Below are 14,599 nucleotides of genomic sequence, written 5' to 3' on the forward strand. Positions count from 1 at the left end.
AAATTATGAGTTTTCTGCTGATTTTTCGAGAATTTTCAGATTTTAAATGAGATAAATGTCATTTTCAAACTTAGAAATATGATTTTCAACTCATTTTTTCGCTCATTTTGAATAAATCTCGGGTTTGGATAATGTCTGGCGCACCGTGGACGCGTTTTCAGTTAATCGTTTTGAAAAATCGCGTCAAAGCTGCCCCAGCCTTCACTGAAACTCGAAAGTCTCGTGTTTCAATGATGTCTGGCGCACATGCGACGCGCGTAGCTTTTAAATTTTTTGGATTTTTCCAAGATTTCCCAACTGTCTGGCGCACCTCGGACGCATTTTTAGAGTATTGTTTTGAAAAAAACCGCGTCGAAGGTGCGCCAGACAATCAAAACAATCTAGAACCGCGTCAAAGGTGCTCCAGGCTTCACTAAAATTTGAAAATCGCGATTTGAAGTGATGGCTGGTGTACCGTGGACGCGTTTTCAGTTTATCGTTTTGAAAAATCGCGTCAAAAGTGCCCCAGCCTTCACTGAAATTCAAAAATCTCGGGTTTCAATGATGTCTGGCGCGCCTGAGACGCATGTAGATTTCACAGTTTTTCAGAGATTTCAAGATTTTCCTACTGTCTGGCGCACCTCGGACGCGTTTTTAGAGTATCGTTCCTAAAAATCGCGTCAAAGGTGCGCCAGACTTCATTCAAACCCGTGATTTTTGATTTTCAGGGAAGTCTGGCGCACCTTTGACGCGGTTTTTCAAAACGATACTCTAAAAACGCGTCCGAGGTGCGCTAGACCAAAGGAAAATCTGAAAAAAACTGTAAAAATTTCGCGTCCCAGGCGCGCCAGCCATCATAACAGCTCGAAATTCTCGCGAAGGCTGGCGCACCGTTGACGCGATGTTTCAAAACGATACTCTAAAACGCGTCCGAGGTGCACCAGACAGTCTGTCTGGCGCGCCTGAGACGCGCCAAACACAGTTTTTTTTTGTGATTTTTTCAGTCAAAAACTCTGATTTTCAGACCAAAAAAACCCAAATTTCCAGTTAAAAACCCTAAATTCCCAATAAATTTCCAATATTCCAGAATATTCCGTGCGTCTCGTAACCTGCGTGCTCACTGGTACATTGATCATCTCGACAAGGCAGTCTCAATTCAACCGATTCCCCAACAATCTGATCTTAAAGAAGAAGAAGATGAATATAGTCAAGAAATGACAGTAATCGGTATCGTTCCACTCGGTGGCGATCCGACTGAAATTGTGGGAAACGAGGAGTTTCGGGTTACGGTCAACACGAAATGCACTTATATATCAAGATATTATCGCATCGTTTTTGTTCTCGATTTGAGTCCGTCTGTTGTCGTGGCGGTAAGTAAAAAATAGCGAAAATTACACAAAAAAAACTGGAAATTGGACAGAAAATCGGGGTTTTTTTACTGAAAATTGAGGATTTTTTGCTGAAAATACACAAAGAAAAGTGTCCAAAAATTTAGAAATTGGCTAAAATGCGATGAGAACACTGTAAATCTCTCAAAAATTGAGTTTTCGAGCTGAAAATTATCCAAATCCGAACTAATTCACAGAAAATGGAAATCGAAGTTTTGACTGAAAATCGAACTTTTTGACTGAAATTAGATGTTTTTACCTTGAAAAAATAGCAAGAAACCGCTGAAAATCGCTAAAAAATACACGAAATGGTGTAAAATGCGATGAAAACACCGAAAATTGGCTTGAAATGGTCAAAAGGGGGGTTGTCGAGCTGAAAATGATCCTCAAAACAGATCTAATATCACAGGAAATACTGAAAATTGGACACTTAAAACGTCCAAAAACTCGGCTAGAATTGGACCCAAAAAAGTGTTTCAAAAATTGAAAATCGAAGTTTTTTGTCTGAAAATCAGTGTTATTGACTGAAAGTTGGGGATTTTTTTGCTCAAAATACACAAAAAAGCGTCCTAAAATTTAGAAATTGGTCTAAAATTCGATGAAAACACTAAATACAGTGCGTAACACAAGTATAAGGCCACCCCTGAAACTGAGTTTATTGACTCAGCGGAGCATTTCTGATTAAAACCGATAACGGAATCGGATTCCTCATCCGAAAATACCCCTAGGAAAAGATTTTTGTGACATGACCTCCAAATCTAGGATGGTGACGTGGCCAAATGTGAAAAGAGCGCACTTTCAAGCGTAACATAAGTATAAGGCCACCCCCAGAATTGAGCAAAAAGCGTCGAAAAACAGCAAAGTTGCACTCTAGAATTGTATTTTAGGATTGTACAAGTTACATTCAAGAAGAAAACATCAAAACCATATAGTCCTGGCACTACTGGTCTGCTGGGAACCTGGATTCAAGTCTCTCTCCATTTTTTCTCTTTCAGGCGAAAATCTGGGCTCTAAATGCGGCGTAAGTGGATAAAATCTTTGAGAAATCGCGTCTCCAGATGCTGATCCGTTGATTCAGAAAGTTTTGAAACATATCTTGTACGTTTCTGGGAAGAAATTTGAGGTTGGACTCTAACCGCAGTCTGCACAGCTATCAACATTAGAGGGATTTAAGTCGCTAGCTCGTCGAGATCTTGATAATGAGAGCTGGAAATTTTCTGTAATAATGCAGATAGATACTCAGTATCTGCTAGATACAAATGCCGTTCAAATTTGTGAATATCTGATGGATTGTCTTGAGTCCAACTGCCGAAATATCATAATTATGCAGTAAGAACAGTGGGCTATGTCGTGGGTGCTCAAGGTCTTCCTCCGATCGATATACAGAGTTGTATCATGCATTTTTAAGATTTATTATGTTAGTAACACAATTTTTTTAAAGTAGAAAAGTGCCAGCAAAGGTTTTTCATGAAAAATGGGCTTTCTAGCTGAAAATAATGCTAATTTCCCAGAAAATTGAAATATGCTGAAAATCGAAGTTTTTTGTCTGAAAATCTGGTTTTTGACAAACAAAAAATTCTTTCAGGACGACGAATCGAACTGTTGCCTTGTGGATCGAGTGATTCCGAGTCTTCGAAATGCTCTCCGCTCATCTGTCAAATCATTTATTATCCCGGGAACCGATCGAGTATTTCGTCCACAAGTACACACTTCCATCTGTCTATTCTCTCCGTTCATGAAGTTCGAGGAGACTTTTGTAAGAACTTTTTTTTAACTGAAAATCGGGAGTTTTTGAATGAAAATTGAAGTTTTTTGAACGAAAATCGGCAGTTTTTGGAAGAAAAATTGGGGTCTTTTGGACTGAAAATCAAAATTTGTCGTCTGAAAAGTTATGTTTTTTGACTGAAAATTGCGTTTCAATGAAAATTGGACGTTTTTTGCCGTAGAACTGAAGTATTTTGACTAAAAATAGAGTTTTTGACTGAAAATTTGAGTTTTTAAATGAAAATCGAAGTTTTTTGATTGCGAATCGGGATTTTGAAACTGAAAATTGGAGTTGTTTGCTTGAAAATTGAACTTTTTCGTCTGAAAATTTATGTTTTGTGACTGAAAATCGGGGTTTTTTGACTGAAAATTGTAGTTTTTGAATGAAAATTGAAGTTTTTTGTCAGAAAATGTATGTTTTTAGCTGAAAATTGGTATTTTTGACTGAAAATCTATGAAATATTGTTTCAAAACCGATTTTGAGTCAAAAAATCCAATTTTCATGCAAAAAATCCCCAATTTTCAATCAAAAAATTCCGATTTTGGGTAAAAACCTTTAATTTTTAGTCAAAAACCCCCAATTTTCAAGCAAAAACCCCGATTTTCAGGCAAAAAATCCAATTTTCCGGCTAAAACCCTATTTTTCAGGCTAAAAAATCCCGATTTTTGGTCAAAAAATCCAAATTTTCAATCAAAAAGCCCCAATTTTGAATAAAAAAATCCCGATTTTCAGTGAAAAGAACCTCTATGAAAAATTTCCAGACGCTCTGCCAAGGTGTCTTCGTGACGGAATCGAACGTCGACATGGTAATCCAATCGGTCGAGACGAAATTCGTCGAAATCTACAAACGTCTCTTCACATTCTCTCGTCCGATTCTGGAATTATGGGGAAAATTGAAACGACGTCACAAGCACAACAAATTCGATTCTCTATGTGAATCCGACTCGCAATCCGAAGAGAATATTCGAAAAGTTGTCAGCGGAGTGGGGGAGGAGCTTCAGATGACGTCATCAGCAGCGGATTCACCGGCGCCTCACGTATTAGAGGATAAATATTTGATGGCTGAAGGGGAGGGAAAAGCGGACGGTGGAAGTATAATGGATATACAAAGGGGTATTTGGACGGCGACTGAGAAGCATGAAGACGGAAAACAATTGTCATTCGCTAGTGATAAGAGTTATGTGGCACCTGATTGGTCGTTGATATTCATGTTGCGAATGGGGTTGTTGCAGATTCAGATGTTGCCCGAGAATACGCAGTCGAGTGAGTTAAGCGGTTTGCGGATGAACAAAAAAAAATAATGGAAAAATGAAGAAATGAAAGAAAATCACTGAAAATCGGAGTTTAGAGACATCTGGAGACCGATTTTTTGATAAAAAATGAGATTCTGTAGACATCTGGACATCCGGACACATCTATAGGTAGACAAGGATTACTGTGACAGTTTAAATTGTGGCAAATGCGCTCTAATTATAATCTTCTGTAAATGACAGTTTTTATCGGAAAACTGACATTTTCCTGAGATTATAAGTAGAGCGCATTTAGTCACGCGTAGGGGGAACCTATGCCCAAATTTTCTGGTTGTCGGAAAAATTGTGAAAAAAAATTAAAAAATTGAAGAAAAATGACTGAAAATCAGCATTTTTGAGTTTGGAGACATCTAGAAAGACTAACAGACAGATAGACGGAAAATTTGGTTTCTACACAGTTTAAGACAGATTTTTTGATAGAAAATGAGATTCTGGACATCCGGACACATCTATGGATATACAAAGATTACTGTAACAAACATAAAATGTGGCAAATGCGCTCTAAATATAATCTTGTGAAAATGACAGTTTTTAATAAGAAAACTGGAATTTTTATGAGATTATCAATAGAGCGCATTTAGTCACGCGTAGGGGGGAACTTATGCCCAATTTTTTTAATGGTTTAAAAAAAATGAAAATCACTGAAAATCGGATTTTTTGAGCTTGGAGACATCTGAGTAGACTAACTGACAGATAGATACACATTTGGACGATCACATAGACGTAAAAGAGTAAACGCGTCAACGTCACGCCAGCCAGTTGTCTCCTACGTACAGTATGCAGATAACGCGTCACAGGTGCGCCAGACTTCACTAAAACTCAAAAATCGCGAGTTGTAATGATGTCTGGCACACCTGGGACGCGGAATTTTTTGCGGTTTTCGAATTTTCCAACTGCCTGGCGCACCTTGGACGCGTTTTGGATTTACAAGTTTATAGACATGGATTACTGTAGCAAGCTGAAATGTGGCAAATGCGTTCTAATAATTGTGAAAATTACAGTTTTTTAATTGTGAAAATTACAGTTTTTTAATTGTGAAAATTACAGTTTTTTCATTGAAAAAACTGACATTTTCATAAGATTATGAATAGAGCGCATTTAGTCACGCGTAGGGGGAACCTATGCCCGAATTCTTCAAATTTTTAAGGTATTCTTGGACATCTGGACATCTGGATTCACAGATTAACAGACGGACGTTTCCATGATGCAGCAATCTCTGAAAGATTTAATTTTTCGAGACTTTTTACACCAAAAATATGTAGTTTTGGCAAATTTCATGAGATATTTGGACATCTGGACATCTGGACACACAGAAACAACAAAATGAGGAATGGTAACGTTGATTGTCTGTGGGTCTGTGTGTCCGGATGTCGAGATGCTTGTAGGTGGAAGAAATTGGCTTGAATACGTTATCTAGGACTCATTTCCAGTCAAAAACTGCAGAATTTCTGAAATTTTCGTGTAAAAAACGTCTGTCTGTATATCCTGATGTCCAGAAAACAGTGTCTCATGGTCTTGATGAACATCTGGACATCAGGACACGTCTATAGATAAACAAGGATTACTGTAGTGAACTAAAATGTGGCAAATGCGCTCTAATTATAATCTTGTGAAAATACAGTTTTTCGCTGGAAAACTGACATTTTCAAAAGATTATAAATAGAGCGCATTTAGTCACGCGTAGGGGGAACCTATGCCCAAATTTTCATTCTCTCTTCTTCCAGACCTGGTAATCATCTCCGACTCGGTATGCGGTATGCCAGACGAGGAGGCTCTCCAAAACGTGCTCACTCAACTCCGCAGCTACACCGTCGCCTTCTCATTCATTCAACTCCAAAAGAAGGCGTGCACAGAGCCAGTGTTCGGACACGTCGGCTCCTCCTCCTTATTCTATTTCATGACGATGGCCACATTCGGCACGTATCTGCCACGTCAGAAGTCACGCCCCCCGCTGGATCCATTGTTTCTGGGAAAAAAAGATGACGGACAACTGGAGATCCGTCGGACGGAGGAGACGGATGATATGACTGACGAGAGTGCTGAAAATATCAATCAATATCATCGAGCACTCATTTGTTGGTCATTTCAAAACGGACTCAATGATAATGACTACTTGTTGGACACTTTTGCACAGATTAACAGTGACTTTTTGGAGTTACAACAGAGTCATGTGGATAGACATCGACGGTTTGTCGCTGACTATCAGGCGACACTCAACCGAATGATGTATGTACGGTTGAGAGAGGGATTCACACTGAAATCGAGTGAGTTTTGATAAAAATTGACTAAAAATGGCTGAAATTGGCTGAAAATTAGTTGAAATTGTCTAAAAATTGACTGAAATTGGCAAAAATTGGCTGAAAATCTATTTGAAATTTATGAAAATTGGCTGGAAATCGACTGAAATACACTGAAAATCTGCTGAAACCGGTTATCAATATTGGCTGATTCGAAAAAACTCGCAAATCTGAAATTTTCGGAGAAGTCAGGCGCACCTTAGACGCGATTTTCAGAATGATTAACAAATACGCGTCCCAGGTGCGCCTGTCAACATTACATCTCGTGATTTTTGGATTTTAGTGAAGCTGGCGCACCTTTGACGCGTTTTTTGAAAAGATGCACTAAAAAAGCGTCTCAGGGGCGCCAGACATCATTGAAGCACGAGTTTTTGAGTTTTAATGAAGTCTGGCGCACCTTAGACGCGATTTTCAGAATGATTAACAAAAACGCGTCCCAGGTGCGCCTGCCAACATTACATCTCGCGATTTTTTGAGTTTTAGAGAAGTCTGGCGCACCTTTGGCACGTCGTTTTTAGATTGTTTTGAAAATGAATGACTTTTAACCGGTTTCAGCAGATTTTCAGTCAATTTCAGTCAATTTTTATAAATTTCAAATAGATTTTCAGTCAATTTTCAGCCGATTTCAAAAATTTAGACATTTTTCGAACAAAAAATTCGAGTTTTTTTAGTCCAAATGTCCAATTTTTGCAATTTTCCAGCTGTCTTCGTGAACAACAACACCCAAGTGATCCTAACCCTGCGTCTGGCGTTCCGTCCGCTCGTCTTCATCGACTACATCATCACATCGGCATGGCCAGTGAACAAGAACGTGCATCAGGTCGTCAACGTGGAATTAGTACTCGAAGGACCGTACAATGAGCTGAAAGACTTGCTCACCGAGAGCAATTATCTCAATCCGATTCGAATGAATCTCATCAAATCGGTCATTGATGGAATCATCGATGCGGATCGTCTTCTCCTTCACATTCACTCGTTCGACACGAAAATCGCCTATTTTACGATACCGCCCGGTGTTACTAAAGAGTATTCGCTGTTTCAGCAAGGAGACTCTTCCAGACAAATTCTACCTCAACTTTGTATAGTGTGAGTTGAGTCTCTGGAGCCCAAAATCTAGAAAGAACGCGTCCCAGGTGCGCCAGACATCATTAAAACTCGCGGTATTTGAGTTTTAATGAAGTCTGGCGCGCCTTTGACGCGATTTTTCGGAACGGTGCACTAAAAACGCGTCGAAAGTGCGCCAGGCAATAGGAAAATCCGAAAACTGTAAAAGCTACGCGCGTCCAAGGCGCGCCAGACAACATAAATCGCGATTTTTGAGTTTTAGTGAAGGCTGGCGCACCTTTGACGCGGTTTTTAGAACGATACCTTAAAAACGCGTCCCAGGCGCGCCAGACATCATTAAAACTCGAGATTTTTGAGTTCTAGAGAGGTCTGGCGCACCTTTGACGCGTTTTTTTTGAAATGATACACTAAAAACGCGTCTCAGGCACGCCAGACATGATTGAAACACGAGTTTTTGAATTCTAACAAAGGCTGGCAGCAAACTAGACGGCCGAGGTGCGCCAGCCAACACCACAACTCGCGATTTTTCAGTTTTAATGGTGACTGGCGCACCTTTGACGCGATGTTTTTCAAACGATGAGTTAAAAATGCGTCCGAGGTGCGCCAGACAGTCGGAAAATCCGAAAACTGTAAAAGCTACGCGCGTCCAAGGTGCACCAGCCAACACCACCACTCGCGATTTTTGAGTTCTAGTGAAGTCTGGCGCACCTTTGACGCGGTTTTTTCAAAACGATACACTAAAAACGCGTCCAAGGTGCGCCAGACGTCATACAAACTCTCGATCTTAAAGTTTTAGTGAAGTCTGGCGCACATTTGACGCGATTTTTCGAAACGACACACTATAAACGCGCTTAAGATGCGACAGATGGGTCAAATTTCCTTTTTCCGTGTCTGGCGTCCCTCTGGCGCGTTTTTAAAATGCAATTTTTGCCCAAAGAGTGGGCCCTTAATCGAACTTTTCCTCTGTTTTTCCAGCAAACCAGACGGCGTAAAGACACGTGGATTCGTGAATTTCTGGAAGAAAATGTTGGAAGTCGACGATGGAAACTGGCAGAAATGGGTGCACACACAGACGGAACGAGGCCTTCTGAATCTGATTCACGTGCCATTCGAATTATTCACAACGGAGAGAATTCTGAAATTCGATACGAGATACCCACTGAACGCCGTCTTATATTCGATAAAAGTGCGGGCGACGTTCTGTTTAGTGGAGAATCAGACGTACGTCACGTTGGTCTACGCGAATGAGAAATCGAAGAAACCGTCGTATTTCTTCATTCGAAAAGTGATTTGTAATGGACCTGTTGCGATTGTTAAGGTAAATGGAGGAGGAGAAAAATCGAGAATTTTTGGACATTTTTCGACTTTTTAGATCCGGAACATTGGAATTTTGGGTGGATTTTCGAGCAAAAATCTCAGTTTTTGCCAATTTCAACTAAAATTTTCAGTATTTTCAGTGAGATTGTGGCTAAAATCGAGGATTTTCGACATTTTTACACATTTCAGATTCGGAAAACCTAACTTTTCGACGGTTTTTATATGAAATTTTCAGTTTTTTTTACCAAAAAATCAGCAGTTTTTGCCAATTTCAACCAAAATATTCAGTATTTTCAGTGAGAATACCGCGAAAATCGAGGATTTTTGAAAATACACTGAAAATACTGAAAATATTGGTTAAAATTGGCAAAAATGCTGATTTTTTTGGTCAAAAAAACTAAAAAATTTCATATTTAAAAAAGTAGAAAATTTAGGTTTTCCAAATCTGAAATGTGTAAAAATGTCAAAAAATCCTCGATTTTAGCCACAATCTCACTGAAAATACTGAAAATGTTAGTTGAAAATGGCAAAAATGCTGATTTTTTGGTCAAAAACTGAGATTTTTGCTCAAAAACCCACCGATAATTCCAATTTTTCGGATCTAAAAAGTCGAAAAATGTCAAAAAAAACATTCTGAAACCAATTCCCCCATTTTCAGACAGCGTTCCTCGGTGGCGTCACCTCGATACAACGTCGTCGTGCCGTCGAAGCACAACGCCAGCGACTCATTAATGTGACGTTTGGAACGATTCTGAATGAGGATGATTTGCAAAGAGAAGCCAGAAGATATCGATATGAAGCGAACGCCGCCAAGTTGTATATGGATCCGATTAAGATTTATGAGAGACGATACGATCCGGCTTGTACTGTTTTTAGGTGAGAAGAATTAAGTCATTTTTATGTCAAAAATTGGACTTTGAAAGGCGTCTGGCGCGCCTATGACGCTTTTTCGGCCAGAAAAACGGAATTTTTGAGGGAAAAAACACGAAAAATCAAGATTTTCTGAGTCTGGCGTGACGCCAGTCGCACTTGTGACGCTTTTTCTCACACAAAATGACGTCAAAAACGCGTAAATGGTGCGCCAGGAGCTCAAAAAGTCGAACATTTTGACTTTTCGAACATCTGAAAACGCGCCAAAAGTCACGCCAGACTCGAAAACTATAATTTTTGCTCGAAAATCTCGTTTTTCTACCTGAAAAGACGCGTCACAGGTGCTCCAGACACTTTTTGGAAAATCCAATAGTTTTAGATCGGTTGAGATCCGTTAAATAGACAGACATGGATTACTGTAGCAAACTGAAATGTGGCAAATGCGCTCTAATTATAATCTTGTGAAAATGACAGTTTTTTCACTGAGAAACTGACATTTTCAAAAGATTATAAGTAGAGCGCATTTAGTCACGTGTAGGTGGGAACCTATGCCCAAATTTTTTTTCAATTTTTCATTTCAATATTTATCAAAATGTTTGCAGACGCCCACTGGAACGAATGGTTGTTCGGTACACTCACGTGCCCACCGATCTGACGACAATCGTCCGTGCCGAAGAGAAAACTGACGATCCTGATGAGATCAAACTCCTCACTCTGCACAATACACTCGCCAAATCTCTCGCCTGCCGTCGTTCCGTCATTCTTCTGAATACTTTCCAAATCGGAGGCGCCCATATCGTTCGTCTCCTCGCCGACTTTTGTCAGAACGTGCTCATGCACAAACGAATGCATCAAGAGGGATTCCGACCGGCGTGGACACACAACAACGCTGTCTCCCTGTTGAGACAGGTTTACGACTCGTCTGGCGCGTCGTTGGAGCAGTTTATCATGTTCCCGGCGATCACCGTTCAACCCGACATTCTTGGAAATGCGATTTTAAGACGGAAATCGAGACAAGAGCTGAAAAAAGCGGCGGCGGAGAGTACGAAGAGTCCGAAAGAGAAGGAGAAAGATGTCACGAAGAACGCGATGCCGTCGAGAACTGCCGTCGAGACGCTGGCGATTGTTTGTGAGATGTGGAATGAGCCGGAAGGAGGGAATCCTGATGATCAGTTGGCTAATATGAGTGCGGTAAGGGAGGAAAATTAGCGCGAAAATGATGGAAAATGGTGGAAAAATCACTCAAAATCGGCATTTTTTGAGTTTGGAGACATCTGGATAGACTATAACAGACAGATAGATGCACACATTTGGCCATCCGGATAATCCGACAGGCGCTTAGACAGAAAATTTGGTTTTTTCACTGTTTCAGACCTTTTTTTTTTTTTGAGAAAAATTGGATTTTTTCAAACTTTTAGACGGCTGTCTGTGTGTCTGTTCATCCGGATGTCCAGAAAAGTTTTTGAGGACATGTGGACATCCGGACACATCTATGGATAGACATGGATTACTGTAGCAAACTGAAATGTGGCAAATGCGCTCTAATCATAATCTTTTGAAAATGACAGTTTTTAATAAGAAAACTGACATTTTCATAAGATTATCAATAGAGCGCATTTAGTCACGCGTAGGGGGAACCTATGCCCAAATTCTTTCAATTTTTATGGTATTCTTGGACATCTGGACATCTGGATTCACAGATTAACAGACGGACGTTTCCATGATGCAGCAATCTCTGAAAAAATTAATTTTTCGAGACTTTTTGCACCAAAAATATGTATTTTTGACAAATTTCATGAGATATTTGGACATCTGGACATCCGGACACACAGGGAGAACAAAATGAGAAATTCTAACGTTGTCTGTCTGTGGGTCTGTGTGTCCGGATGTCGAGATGCTCCTAGGTGGAAGGAATTGGCTTGAATACGTTATCTAAGACTCAATTTCAGTCAAAAACTGTCGAATTTCTGAAATTTTTGTAAAAAAAAACGGTTGTCTGTATATCCAGATGTCCAGATAACAGTGTTTCCTGGTCTTGATGAACATCTGGACATCAGGACACGTCTATAGATAAAAAAGGATTACTGTAGTTTTTTTTTTCCGAAACTTTCGAAAAAGTTGGATTTTCTGGGCTTTAGAAGATGTCTGTCTGTCTGACTGCTTGTCCTGATGTCCAGAGAAGTACTCTTTATAATTGTGGACATCTGGACATCTGAACATCCGGACACATCTAGATTACTGTAACAATTTAAATTGTGGCAAATGCGCTCCATTCATAATATTGTGAAAATTACAGGTTTAATAAGAAAACTGACATTTTCATATGATTATCAATAATGCGCATTTAGTCACGCGTAGGGGGAACCTATGCCCAAATTTTTGTTTTTTTTTCGATTTCAGCACGATCTTAAACTATTCTGAGCGATTCCAGCCAATTTCAGCCAATATCTAAACATCATTACATTTCCAGGAACGTCGCCTCAACGAAGACCTCCGCCTGATCTCCGTCCTCTTCACCCTCGACAAAATCATCCGTCAATCCGGTCAATGCAACGAGATATTCCCGAATGAGGATGGCAACAAGGGACTCGCTCAACCTCAACCCGGTCAAATGTTTCCGTATAACGATCGTTGTCGATGCACGACGATTTACGAGTTGACAGGAATCGCCAAGCGGAATCCGATGACGTCAGATGAGAAGTCTCGAATGATGAGATGCCGTCCGAAAAGTCGTCGGCGTACCGAGAAATTGAAGAACGCGTTGGATAGAGATCGTCAGTTTGAGGCGGAGCAACTCGAGATTCTTAATGTCCCAAAACCGCCGAATCCAGGAATGTTTCCGATCCGTTACATTCATAAACGAGCCGAAGGGGAGGAGGAGTTGCTCGGCGAGCTCGACGAACCGTTTCCCTATATAGACGAGAAGGAGAAGTACACAGAGATATGTCCGGCGCCTACCGTAACCGACATCCATGCGGATGCCGTCTCGAAATTTGTGACGGTTTACGACAACTTGTTCTCAATGACGAATTTGTTGTATCACGCGCAACGCAAGTACCTGCCGCTGCCACATTTTGTGCTGGGCAAGGGAGTGCCGCAGTGTAATTCTCTCCAGCTGAATGCTCTTCACTGTCAGTTATCCGAGATTTCGGATTTAACTTGGTTGATTGATGAGACTGAGGAGGATATTGTGTTTGCAGACCTCTGTAAGACGGTCCCGCTGGATCAACGACCTCCAAAAACCCGATTGAGAGTCTATGTGAAAGCTTTGACCGCCCGTATGGCTGCACTGATTTTTGTGCCAGCCATCGAGCCGTTTGATATCAACTCGGAAATCATTCCGCTCTTCATCTCGACAATTCACGAGACGCAAATCGCACATTGCTACGCGCAAAACGCGTTCGACGAGTTTGGCATCGTCACACGCCCCATGTCAGACGTCCCAGAGAGATGGGATTCGGGAGCACGATTCGGGTGGACACCCAACAATCGGAATGTGTTTCCCGAGGAGGCGACGACGTTCTCATCGTTCTGCAGTCATTTTGAGGTGGAGATTCTGCCGAGAATTCGAATGCGTGCGATGTATGAAGCGGCGCAAAAAGAGATTCCGCTTAATGAAGAGAGTCTTATGGATATGGCTAGCGAGGTGGATTGTTTGGAGTTTGAGATGTCCGCTATTCCAACGGCACTGAGGAAAGTGTGTCAACATTTGGAGCCGGATCATCGACGGAAATCCGTCGCACCGACGGATATCTGTTGTCGTGGATCTAACATTGCGTACATGTTCGAGAAGATGTTGGCGAAAAATTTTAAAGTACGGTAGTGAAAAAACCTTAATTGGGCAACCGGGACATTTCGGAGCCAAATTTCGAAATTTAGAAAGTTTTCCGAAAATGTTCTGAAAACTTAGTTTGTCCTCTGTTTCAGACCGATTTTTTTTGAGAAAAATAGAATTTTCTGAGTTTTAGAAGATTGTCTATATAGTTTTGTTTATATGGACATCTGGACATCCGGACACAGCTGCAGATTAGATTTCTATAACAATCTAAATTGTGGCAAATGCGCTCTAATTGTAATCTTGTAAAAATTGCAGTTTTTCCACTGAAAAACTGACATTTTCATAGCATTATCAATAGAGCGCATTTAGTCACGCGTAGGGGGAACCTATGCCCAAATTTTTTCCATTTTTGATAGTATTCTTGGACATCTGGATTCACGGATGCACAGACATTTTCATGATACAAAAATTCATGAAAAATGTAATTTTTTGAGACTTTTTACACCAAAAATATGTGATTTTGGCAAATTTCTTAAGATATTTGGACATCCGGACACACAGAAAGAATGAAATGAGAAATTTTAATGTTATCTGTCTGTGGGTCTGTGTGTCCGGATGTCGAGATGCTCGAAGGTGGAAGTGACTGGATTGAAAACGTTATCTAGGACTCATTTTCAGTCAAAAACTGCCTTTTGTACAAAAACGTCTGTCTGTATATCCAGATGTCCGGGTAACAGTTCTGATGATTTTGATTGACATCTGGACATCAGGACTCGCTTATAAATAGATAGACATGGATTACTGTAGTGAACTAAAATGTGGCAAATGTG

The 14,599-nt window shown here is 40.5% G+C and overlaps 1 protein-coding gene across 1 annotated transcript; it reads right to left on the reverse strand.

The window, feature by feature from the left end:
• Positions 1–8,750: 8,750 nt before the first annotated feature.
• Positions 8,751–10,843, reverse strand: GCK72_004257 (uncharacterized protein; the record flags this gene model as incomplete). The annotated part of the gene is made up of 3 exons (XM_053724572.1): positions 8,751–8,818; positions 9,803–9,872; positions 10,631–10,843. 3 exons carry the CDS (start codon positions 10,841–10,843, stop codon positions 8,751–8,753), a joined length of 351 nt encoding a protein of 116 aa, XP_053588766.1.
• Between the last annotated feature and the right edge of the window lie 3,756 nt (positions 10,844–14,599).

The sequence above is a fragment of the Caenorhabditis remanei genome, chromosome II (genome assembly GCF_010183535.1).
Source record: "Caenorhabditis remanei strain PX506 chromosome II, whole genome shotgun sequence".
NCBI lineage: Eukaryota > Metazoa > Nematoda > Chromadorea > Rhabditida > Rhabditidae > Caenorhabditis > Caenorhabditis remanei.